The 12,367-nt window shown below is 36.3% G+C and overlaps 1 protein-coding gene across 4 annotated transcripts in view; it reads right to left on the reverse strand.

The window, feature by feature from the left end:
• Nucleotides 1–12,367, reverse strand: part of carmil2 (capping protein regulator and myosin 1 linker 2) — a 54,544-nt gene that overhangs the window by 36,559 nt on the left and 5,618 nt on the right. For 2 of the 4 annotated variants that reach the window (XM_065283183.1, XM_065283182.1), the window contains exons 4-14: nt 7,529–7,588; nt 6,878–6,999; nt 6,353–6,450; nt 6,169–6,239; nt 5,979–6,052; nt 5,803–5,878; nt 4,219–4,307; nt 4,041–4,135; nt 3,843–3,929; nt 2,674–2,783; nt 2,319–2,396 (exon numbers count right to left, since the gene is read on the reverse strand). In XM_065283183.1, the coding sequence (XP_065139255.1) occupies nt 2,319–2,396; nt 2,674–2,783; nt 3,843–3,929; nt 4,041–4,135; nt 4,219–4,307; nt 5,803–5,878; nt 5,979–6,052; nt 6,169–6,239; nt 6,353–6,450; nt 6,878–6,999; nt 7,529–7,588 (960 nt within the window). Of the gene's footprint in view, nt 1–2,318; nt 2,397–2,673; nt 2,784–3,842; nt 3,930–4,040; nt 4,136–4,218; nt 4,308–5,802; nt 5,879–5,978; nt 6,053–6,161; nt 6,240–6,352; nt 6,451–6,873; nt 7,000–7,528; nt 7,812–12,367 lie in introns of those variants that run through there. The other 2 variants (XM_065283184.2, XM_065283185.2) reach the window with 2 other exon arrangements.

Here is a 12,367-nt window from a genome sequence, read left to right on the forward strand (position 1 = left end):
CTGAAGAAATTATAATCCCAATGGGTTTTTAGAATGGTTTAAAAAGGTTATGTGTGTGTAAAGTCTTATTTTTGAATATATGAAGATTTATTCAATAATTTTGTGTTGTTGATTGGAGGTGACATGTCTTCAATGCGCAAATATAAAAGCACAGAGACATACAAGTATCTTTACAATGGGAAAGTCAGTTGAGTGTTTGTACATGGAATTTACCAACACTTCGTGTTTTTAACTTTTCAGGGGCAGGTTTAAAATGTCACAACTGTCCCTCTTGTGTGAGGTTTTTTAAACAGCAATTTTTTAAGGACTTGTTTATGGTGACACATCGAGCTTCACGCAGTCCGACACAGTCAGTTATTTGAACAAACCATAATAAACATATTAAACTACTACATGTATTGAGTATTGTTTTTGTTTTATGAAAATATTATTACATCGCTTCTGACGCATCAGGTGGAGACATGAGCTTATGAAATTATTTGCTTACTTTTTAAAGTATTTGCTTTTTGATTTAAAACATAACAAAAATACACGCAAACACATTACGAACTATTATAAACATTGACTAAGCAGATTATGTCGTATATATTCTGTAATGTAATCACATTTTTGTAATAATATATAGTAGCAGAATAAATAAACCAGCTAAATCAGCATATTTTTATCAGCATAATATTAGTTGTCTTTAAACAATTATTGTATTTATTGTTTACTGCAGTTTCTATGAAAGGACGGATGGAAAACTGGATGGATTTGTAAATACAGATCATGAGTGCATGTGCGCCACATACACATTCAGTTCTTGTGCATGGATTATGGTTAAAACAAATGTTTTATAGCATGGGTCTTCAACGGGGGTCCGGGGCCCCTTGGGGGTCCGTGGTGGTATTACTGGGGGTCCCCCAACTATTATTTGAATTTAATAAAAAAAATTAAATTAGACATTAATGAAAATGCATTAATAAACTAGTAACACAAATGATTAAAAAAACTTGATTGAAATGAATGTTCCCATATATAATATAATAGTTTACTAAAATAAAGGTTCCCTAATATGTAGTTATTTAAAGGGGCAATCAGTAGGATTTACCCCCATCTAGTGGTGGAATTGTATTTTGCATTCAAACGAACAGTGCTTACTAGCTCCTCCCCTTTCCAAATGCGTGTTGCAACTACGGTAGCCATTATGTAATCTCTGATCTCCTTGTCCGTTGCAGCTGGTTTACGTGTTCTGAATGAAAATGCGTTGGTAGGCTAGTGCTTTTTGTCCCTCTCTGCTATTATAGTTAATCAATACGGCAGAACAACATGGAAGCCTCTTTGGACTTACCCGTTCAATGTAAGTAAAGAGAAGAAATTCTAAGCTTACAAAGAAAAGTCAGATCACTGGCAGAGGTCATTTGACACCAACGAGGACATATAAAGACATTGATTTTAATTAATAAAACACTTAAAATCCTACTTATTGCCCCTTTAAAATGTAATTTTAATTGCAAATTTAAAGTATGTTAACAGTATGTGTCTATGTATACAAAAAAATTATTTTATATATTTGTAATGTAACCATCATAACAAAAAATATAAATCCAGTTTTAATTTGATACATGTATTAGGGGTCCTTGGTCCTCCTCTTTATCCAATAAAGGGTCCTTGGACTGAAAAAGGTTGAAGACCTCTGTTTTATAGAGAATTTGCGTTTGTATTAGCTATTATGGCAACCCCTAACTGCACAAATTATGTCGGTCTTCCTGGATTTCATAATAAACATTAAACAGCCAGTCAAAATGGCCCGCTTGTGTCCTACGCAGTAGACTACCATTAGCTTTAGGGGCTCACCAGAAGTCATAAACAGGAAAGCTTAAAGATGGCAGCGCCCACATTCACGTCAAGAAACAGGTGGATAATGGTTGTTCCGCCTCTCCCCTCATTCGATTGGTCAATGGAAAAACGCGTATGACGTCCGGCGCTTTTCCGGCCAGAGCGCTTCTGTAAAAACGCGTAGCGCAGGAGGCAGACATAACACGAGGCTCGCATAACGCTCACTGCCCATAGAAAATCATTCAAAAAGGCGCCTGCCACTGCCATAAATGCATTCTGTGTCATCGGCCCCAATGAGACTGCTTTGGTTTGATGCTGATAAAAAAATAGTAGAGTGGTTGTGTTCACACGCTGCCAACACACCTTTATGTCCAAAAGCCTTATTAAAGTGGAATTTACACTTTCAACTTCTATTTGACTCACAGGTCATTGCATATTACAAATTGAGCAACCACCGAAAATGAAGAAATGCAATACTGTAGAAATGTGATTTGACTCACTGTATCAAGTGGACAGTCTGTGGAGCTGAGATTCAGATGTAAAACTGCATTAGGAGCAGACAGGAACGTAAAAAGACTCTATAACAAACACAAGCACAAATAAACTTCAACCCATCAAACCACTATTTAAAATATAATAGGCACAATCCCACCCTGAACTCTAAAGCATTTAAACATTCACTCAAAAAGCCATTCTGGTGCTAAATAAATAAAACCAAAGAGACATATTCAACCATATGAAACCGTACATAAACAAGGAAAGGTTTCTGTAATCACATATATTTAATAAAAAACAAAACTCTAAAAGAGTCATAACAGGATGAAATATAGTTTGGATGTAACCCCGTCCACTCACCCCAGCCTCTCCTGTTCCCAGGCAACCAGTGTTTCCACTCAGGTCCAGGTGGGTCAGAGTGTTAGCGAGGGATGAACTCTGCTGGAAAACCTGAACCAAAGAACCCAGACCTACAGCAACAGGAGGAGGAAAGATGAAGTTCAAAAGTGAATTACACAACAACAGATGTTAATACACAAATGCATTGCATGTCTTTAAGGTTTGATATTGGTTTGACTCCTTACATTAAATTGATTTCAATTCATAATAATAATAATAAGCTGTCAAATCTTATGTTCAGTTTTTGAAGTGTGTGCTAAGGCTTGCTCAAGTGTTTTACATGGGAGATTAACTTGAGACTCTTTGTAGTTTAAAATAGATTCATGAAAGTAAATGCAAGTACTGTCTGCATTACCACAGCCAAAAATAAAAAGGACAAAAAAACATTTAAAACAAAAAATGTCCATAGGGACGCACAACACTAGGGTTAAATCACATGGATTGTTGAGAAGACGGTATACAGGTCTTTTATAACAGAGGATAAAACTGGTGAAAATTATCCAACACTTAAATGTTGGGTTGTTCCAACCTATGATTTGGTCAAATATGAACAATTTTCAAGTTCATTTAAACCCAATAGTTGGGTTTGTTCATATCTGACCCAACCAGCATTACTTAGAATGCATTTAAGTTGAAGGATCAGCTAAGCCATATATAGTGACCAAAATATCAGACATAGGGTTGGACTTGCTTGACAACTATCTAGCAACCAATCAGGACACTTTACTTAAAACAAACGGTGCTATATAACACCAAATGTGGTTCTTTGCTCGTAATCAGAAGAACCATTTTTAGTGCCATATAGCACCGGTGAAGCACCAGTGAAGCACCTGTGTAGAGCCATATAGTGCTATGTAGAACCATATGTGGTGCTATATGGCCCCTATATGGTTCTACACAGGTGCTACACTGGTGCTTCACCGGTGCTATATGGGACTAAAAATGGTTCTTCTATGATTACGAGCAAAGAACCACTTTTGGTGCTATATAGCACCGTTTGTTTTTAGAGCGTAACAACCACTGAGAAGACCTTAGCAACTGAAGAGCAGTACTTGTTATATTAGTGTACATGAAGTCTGTCTAAATAAAGCTGTTTAAGTGTGAAATGTTGTAAGAGACAAATGCAGTACCTTTCGGAGAAAGAGAGACCTTTGAGAGGTACAGCTGACTGAGGCCACGGGGCAATTTACTCAAGCACTGACTGAGAGCAATCACACCTGAACACATGAAAACAAAGAAACTAAATACAGGTTTATAATATTAGCAAAATATTGACTAAATGTGTCCAAGATCTGATCCTGGATTAAAATGAATCCATGCACAGGCACCTTTGTCCTCTATGGCATTGAGAGATAAGTTGATGATATGAACAGCAGAGGCAGAATTGTCCTGAAGAGCGCTGGCCATCTTAACAGCGAAATCCCTGCAGAAGATTTAAAAATGAAAGTAGGTACAAATAAATAATGTTTAAAACAAAATACATTGAGCAGATGAACTTGAACTCACATTTTGAGGCCACTGGCTTCCAGACTGACTTCTTCCAGAGCAGGAGATCTGGTGACCATGTATAGGACCTGCTCTTGCACATCAGGTGTCTGAAAACAAGAGGCAAATCAAATATACGTTGTATTGGTGGTGGAAATCTGGTTGTGATTCTAGCTAGCCAGTGATTTTATTTTTGACCTGTTTTATACCCAAGACTCTTATTTTGAGATCTATCTATTTAACTTTCATGCCTGTAATTTTCAGTGTTCAGTTTCATTCCCTATTTTCTCCTGTGTACATACAGACTTCTGTTCTTCAGTTCTCTGTTGGTTATTGGTTTGACTCTACTGTGTTTGCATGGGTTTCTGTTCGTGTAACCATCTGAGTATTGAAACCTTGCATTTTGATTCATTAAAGAACATTTTTTACCCCTTGTCCTATACAACCGACCGATCACAGTATAATGCTAAACTGCTTTTTATCATGTTCTGGATAAATGGTGCGTGTAGAAAAAACAAAAACAGAGTATTGAATTTGAAGTATTGCAAAACGGTGCATTAAATAGTTTGTATAAGGACATCTCATGTCAATAGGCTTTATGCCCAGCTGCACTACTTCCTGAACTTCAGCCAGCTCCTTGTTTCCTGTCTGCCATTATTGGACAAACTGATTAATCCAGGTGTGCCTGACCTCAGTATTCACAACAACAATAATCAGACACACCTGGATTAATCAGTTTGTCCAATAATGGCAGACAGGAAACAAGGAGATGGCTGAAGTTCAGGAAGTAGTGCAGCTGGGCATAAAACCTATTAACTTTCATGTAGAGTAACCTTTAATACATTGTATTAAATTGACAATGGAATAATTACACTAGCCGCTTCGCATCATGATAACAAAATTAAAACCACATCTGTGGTTATAGTTTGAGGCACATTGATGGTCGGACAACATAAGACATTGTCGCTCTCTGATTTGTCCTCAAAAAAGTGGCTTCATTTACAATCGATTGTACTACGTTTATCTAAATCATCTCTCTATTTCTTTCCATCTACTGCTGCATGTGAGAAACATATCACACTTAAAAAATGCACATCGCCCTTGAGTGGGTCTGCTGGTGTTGCTGCCATGTCTAATGGTGAGATTTTATTATCTGGCAAGCGGCCCATATCTGACCTTTCCATAACCAGAAAGGAAGAATCATGACATGGCTGGCTAAGTCATGAAATATAACACATAAAACTTCAACATAGCAAACTCACATTGTCTACTTTTATGTTAGGCAAGGCTAAAGTAACAAATATTGCAAATGTTGTTGATCTGTCTAAATTACAGATGGCAGCGGCTATTTACACTAAGTGAAATCAGCACATTTTCTTAACAATAGATGCTATTTGTTTTTAATAAACAGTAATTGGGCACTTTATTTATAAATATTTTCTTCATTTTAATTGAAAATAAATGCCTTTCGATGTAAAATGTGATAGGAAAAGTGAGAAGAGCAAGTTTGGTTCAAACCAGTGACATTGTGTCAAATTTACACTAAGTGTGAATAAACAATGCAGTAAAAGATTTGCATAATAACCATAGAGTATACATACATACCAGTTTAAAATCCTTGCTGTATATCTTGGTGAACCAGTGGCTGAAGGACAGGGCACCTACGGCTAAAGCTAGGTCTCTGTGGATTTATTGAAATCGAATATATTATTTGCATTACAGTAGTGTGTAAAAACCCACATGCAGGAAGTAAAATTGTAAGAAAGTGTAAATTGACCTACCTGTTGTCTAAATGGCTGAAGTCAATTATGTTAAATACACGACAGTTTTGGGCATGGTAAATATTATCAACATCCTAAAAACCACAAAAATGCATATTTAAAATAGATATCCTATATACAATATATAAAAACATTCATTTTCATTTCCCTTTTTCAAACATAAAGATTATAAATAGTGAATACCACAGACCCACTGTACTTCCTCACAACATGGAAACTCATTGAAGTCACACAATGAAGCGTACGTGTCTGAGAAACCTCCTGTGCAGGGTCAAACGGGACGAAGAAAGGAAAATATTGCACATTGGCTTTAATCTCATGATAAAATCTATACGTGATCATTTTATATTTAAGTGATGACATTATCATCTGACCGCATGGCCCAACTGTTCCATTTAAGTGTTCCTCTACTCTGGAAGTAAGATTACTCAGACGGTCTTGTAAGTCAGGGGGGATTTTCTTCAGCAGCTTCCTGAGAGAAAGAAAAGGCAAGATGTTGTTAATGATGACCTTTTATGCAAACCAAAAAGACCTTTTACCGCTGTTAATGGTAGGTTGATGTATTGTTGTTGGTTAGATATTTGTAATATGACAACCAGATCAGGCGCTATGTAGAAAAAAAAACATTTGAACCGAATGTCGACATTTGAATCCTTTCATGTCAGCGCCTCATGTCTGTAGATTGTGACACTTTAAATGTCAGATAAATTTGTTAAGGTTTTCCAGCAGAGATGAGTCAAAGTTGTAAAAACTTTATGATAGTTGCGCTCAACATGTTTGATGCTCAACATGCATCAAAAGCAAAAATCTGGCCAAAGGAAATTAAAGATTACCCACACTTTTAACCTCTTCATCTAAAAATTTAGATGAATAAAAAAGTTGAAGGATCACTCACTGACCCTGGAGATGAATCAGGAAAGATTTTTTTAAGCGAGGCGGTGACTTGAGAGACCATGGCTTCCAGGTCTCGTACAGACATCAGACTAAGAGAGTAGATCTGCCTGTCTGTCTCAATTACCACCTGACACACACACACACACACACACACACACACACACACACACACACACACACACACACACACACACACACACACACACACACACACACACATAAACAAAGGGTTAACATGCATGGATGTAATTGTCTGATAAAGACAATAAATTGTCTGCTTTCTTATAAACACTGTCAGAAGAAATGGACAATTAATAGTCCCTGTCACTGGGGCAATACTTTTTCAAAAAGTGCACCTTTGCACCTAAAGAGTACATATTAGTAACTCAGGGGTATGAGTACATAATGGTACCAAATGCATACATCTCTGTACCTAAATGGTACATATTAGCAGCTTTCCAAAGTGTACTGCCCCAGTAAGAGCTTGGCCCATAAAGGATCTTTAAAATAAAGTCATATACCACCAAAAACAGCCATTTCATTATTTTATATATATATATTAAACATTTATTTTACAGTGCAAATTACAAAAAACTTGAAATAGGTTAACTGCTGTTATACTGTAACAGTCTATTATACCACTGTAGATCTCTCACCTGCTCGATACTCTCAATGATGATGGCATAAATCTCTAGATAACTGAAGGAGCTTTCCACCTGCATCAACACACTGACCGTTGTTAACAGCACAAACACTCTAACATGCATATGCAGCAATTTACACTGGAAATACAGTGACTCACAAGTTAACAAAAAAAAGAGAAGGTGGGAGTCGGGGAGGCTGGGCCACTCATTGAAACTCAAACACAGACGATGAGCTTAGGAACAAGTATTTTTCAGATACTAGCACTGAGTCACACACTTCAATATCTAACTACATGCACAGTAGAAAGAGCTGTGCATGTTATACTTTGTTCATTTTATGCCATTCAGCATATATTTTAATTTAAACATTTATGTGAGGTCTCTAAAGTAATCTTATAGGAATAGTTCACTCAAAATAAAAATTTGCCCATATTTTATTCACCCTGAAGCCATCCTAAGAAAATATATGACTTTCTTCTTTCAGCCCAACACAGTCAGAGTTATATTGCTCTTGTATAAATCCTGGCTCTTTTTAGTTTTATAATGGGCACTATTTTAAAGCTCCAAAAAGTGCTTCCATCCACCAAAAGCAAATTCATACGGTTATTAAAAGTTGTATAAACTTTAAAATATAAATGTTAGACTTTTCATAACTGTGTGTATTGGTTTTTGATGGATGGGTGTGTGTTTTGGTTTAAGCCCTGTTTATCCCTGTAAATAAAATGTGCTATAAATATAAACTTGCCTTGGCTTGCCTTGTTTTGGAAGTTTAAAAATGGGGCACTATCCAATGCCATTGCAAGGCTGAAAAAGTAGGTCATATACACCTAGGATGGCTTGAGGGTGAGTAAAATATGGGCACATTTTCAATTTGGAGTGAACTAACCTTTAATACAATCAGTTGTAAGGTGTTGTCTTTATTTCAACCTGTTTGTACAATATTACTCAGAATCCCAGTATTTTATTTAATTTTGCTAAATATGAATCAAATGTTATAAATGTAAAAAGCTCTCTACTAAGTAAAAGTTCACCCTATGGTACTGTGAGTTAATATTGGACCTAGCCTACTGACCTTCCTGCTTGTAATCTGTTTGTTTTATCGGCTGCATATTTTCCTGACACACTGCTCAAGGTTATTTGCTGATTTTTGCCTCTCTTTCTTATTCCTTCTGAATAGTTAATATTTTAATAGTTTAACATGAAAATATCTTAAATGGTTTGTTGTTATTGAAAAATTTTTATTATTATAATAAAATGTCTTTGTGTTCAGTAGAACTTACTGTGGGTTCACACCAGATGCGAGTTCAACGAATTGCACGAGTAGATTACATACAAAGTCAATGCAAAGATGTGATCAGACGCGTCCTCGCATGGGGCGATGCGAATGACACGATATGGGCGGCGCGTTTGCCATGAAAACATGCGCTATTCGCCTCAAACGCATCTTAGTCCAAGTTAAAAATATTCAACTCAAACGAAAAATTAGTAATCTAGAGTGAGTAACGCTATGCCCCGCATTAGGTGTGTACGTAGCATAATGGGGCATACACACCAAGAGCGAGTTTAACGATTTGCGCAAGTTGATTACATACAAAGTTAATGCAAAGATGCGATCAGACGTGTCCTCATGTGGTGTGATGCGACTGACACGATATGGGCGCGGGTTTACCACACGATATGGGCGCGGGTTTGCCGCAAAACACGCGCTATTCGCCTCAAACGCACCTTCGCGCAAGTTGAAAATATTTAACTCAAGCGAAAAATTTGCATCACACAAAGTTAAATCTAGAGTAATCTGGAGCGGGCAACGCGATGCTACGTGTTTGGTGTGTATGTAGCATTAGACATTTATACAGGTTTGAAACAACTTGAGGTAAGTGAACGATGACAGATGTCATTTTTGGCCGAACTATCCCTTTAATAGGTATTTAAGACGTATGCTAACAAAGAGTTTGTTCTGTTTCATATGCATACCTGTAGTGTTTTTTGTAAAAACTTCTTAAATGACCTAATATAAATAAGACCTAGTCCTGAATTAGCCTAAACCCATGTCCGGGAAAACCGCTTTGTCATATAACACTATAAATACATAAACAAAACTATAATGTGTGTCCATATTTTGTTTTGATTTTAAACAATGTATCTACTATTTGTGAAATGTGCTTAAAAAGTGTGTGAACCCCACGGGTGCGCAAAAACATTTGAAAAGTGTTAAAAGTGAATCTGTGATGTTACACTAATGCCATTCCTGTCAACTTGGATTTAGGATATTTCCCACAGCAAACCGGAAATAACGTCTGTTTTATTGTAACTTTAAAAGTATTTAGTAACACACATGAATGTTACAAATTATTATGTAACATTAAAATATTTAAAGTACAGAGGGTATGCAACGACGTTATTGTCCCTTTTTACTTTTTTTGCTCACCCTGTTGAGTGCAAAATGGCTGGTTTTCATAGCGGCTGCTGCGACAATGCCAGTAAAACTGACTATTATCAGCTTGGCCTTTAACGGTGAACCTAACAACTTGCCAAACAACCAGTAGCCCATGGACATTGACATATGGCCAGACATTGCTTTTCCTGACATATATGTTTGTCAACCATCCCACCTTTGTAGAGCACAAGGCTCATCATAATGGATGTTGGCTCACCTGATAAAGGCTCACTGAAAAAACTTTGCAATTTCACAGAATAAGAGTATTATTGTTTTTTTATTTTTTTATAGGATTTTTTTTATCCCTACTGATTTACTTCTACTTTCGGTGTTTTTTGCAGTCTGAAAAAAGGCCGTTAGATGCGTTTGTCACGCTATGCTAATGATGTCGCTCAGACCATAGATATGTATATAAAGGCTAGATGGCTCAAGGCGGAGTCAGCTGTGTCGTCACTTGGCGGCCATCTTAGGTCAGTGCTGCCATAGTGCTGCTCCCTGCTGCTGTGGACGGAAGGTAGTGACATACGCCAACTAAAATGCTCGTAACTTGCTGAATTCTTGACGGATTTACAAACGGTTTGGTTTTTTACAAACGTTATTAACGTGGCTATAATTATGGATGCTTTAACATGTTTCATGAATTTTTTATTTATTTTTAGTATACGTATTCAGTATCATAGCTACATCTTTGACGTTTATAACAAACCAATCCGTTTGAAAATCGGTAAAAAATTAAGCAAGTTATGATCATTTAAAAGTACCTGCATCATTATAACTCAATGCTACGAGTGAGCGAGCGCCCTGTCCTAAGATGGCCGCCAAAATGCGGACGTTCAACTCAATTGGCCATCAGCGCGGACGAGCCATCTAGCCTTTATATCAGGGGCGTAGCAGCCATTTTAAAAGTGGGGGGGACAGTATGGTAATGTGACCTAAGCTGCTGTTCATAATAATACATTCTAAATAGAATACCAATTGGCATTTTACAGCACCCTAGTGGCAATTTTGGGAACATGCCATGATAGCTTACATGAACCTATATTTGTGAAATCATACTCACAATTTAAAAATACTGCAGGACTTTGAAACCAATGTGAGACCATCTATAGCCTACTTTATTTTTATGAAATGAAGATATTTTATGATAGTTACAATATTTCAGTTACACTACATTTGTATTTTGATGAATATACAGATTACATCTACACTAATTTTATACAACATACATTTTATGAAAATATAGCAATAAAACCTAAATCAATGTATTTACAAGTTTTTAATATTTTCAAGATGGAAGTAAGTTATTTAATCATACATGGCCGTGGGATATGGGGGTGCTGTGGGTGCTGCAGCACCCACTGTTGGCGAGAGGGAGATTTTTTTAAGTAAAAATATTTTGCACAATTTATATATTACTTATGAATATTTTAGGAGATTATTTTTGACACACGTAGGTTATTACGTGTATTTTGGATTTAAATTTCATTACTGTCTGTGCCTACCCATCTCCGTGGCCTCATCCGAGCGCACTTTCTCCGCCTTGCGTCTTTTGAAGACATGGGTAAGCAGCACCATGACCCAGAATAGACTCACACACCTTTGGCTAATGCATGCCCACACAGAAATTCTGAACTGCCTGGGCATTCGTCCCTAGCTCATGAGAGACTTTGGACTCTATTATACAACCGGCGCAATGCGCGGCGCGAGTGTCTTTTGCTATAGTAAAGAGCGCGTTGATATTATGCGCATACAGTATTAACGGGATGACAACGCGGGTTTGCTTATCACATACATGAATGCGAAGCAGCACAAAAACGCTTTTTAATATGAAAAATTAAAGGATTAAAATGTAAAAGATTATTATTGAGTCTCTTGGACATAAATGATGACCGATTATGAGACGTTAGAAGGAGTAAATAGCTGCTTCATCTAAGTAAATAAATGCTTTACTTTAAACGAATGCATCTATTTTTTTTTATTTAAATGCTACCCCACGAATTTATTGTATATAATGACTATGTACCTGTGGATATGGTGAGATGAGAACGTTTGTAAATTCTTTATCTCTTGTTTGTAACAAATAAAGAATTTTTAGAGTACAAACCTTATATAAAGCCTAATATATTCTAAAAATGTAATTATACACCATGTATTTTTTTATAAAAGTATACAATATCAGAACTAAACCCATTATTATTTTTGTTCCATTTATGAATTGTAAGTTAAAAAAAGACAGTAATAGTACTATTTAGTAAAAAAAGATCTATATAAAAATATACTAGGTATGTTACTGTGAGAATATTTTACCACTGTTAATCGACGTGTGATTTAAAAACGAAAGTAAAATATTTTCGTCCGCATGGATATTAAAAATTGTGAAGTTTAATTATTATTATGTTGTTATAATATTATAT

The sequence above is a fragment of the Paramisgurnus dabryanus genome, chromosome 9 (assembly GCF_030506205.2).
Source record: "Paramisgurnus dabryanus chromosome 9, PD_genome_1.1, whole genome shotgun sequence".
Classification (NCBI taxonomy): Eukaryota; Metazoa; Chordata; class Actinopteri; order Cypriniformes; family Cobitidae; genus Paramisgurnus; species Paramisgurnus dabryanus.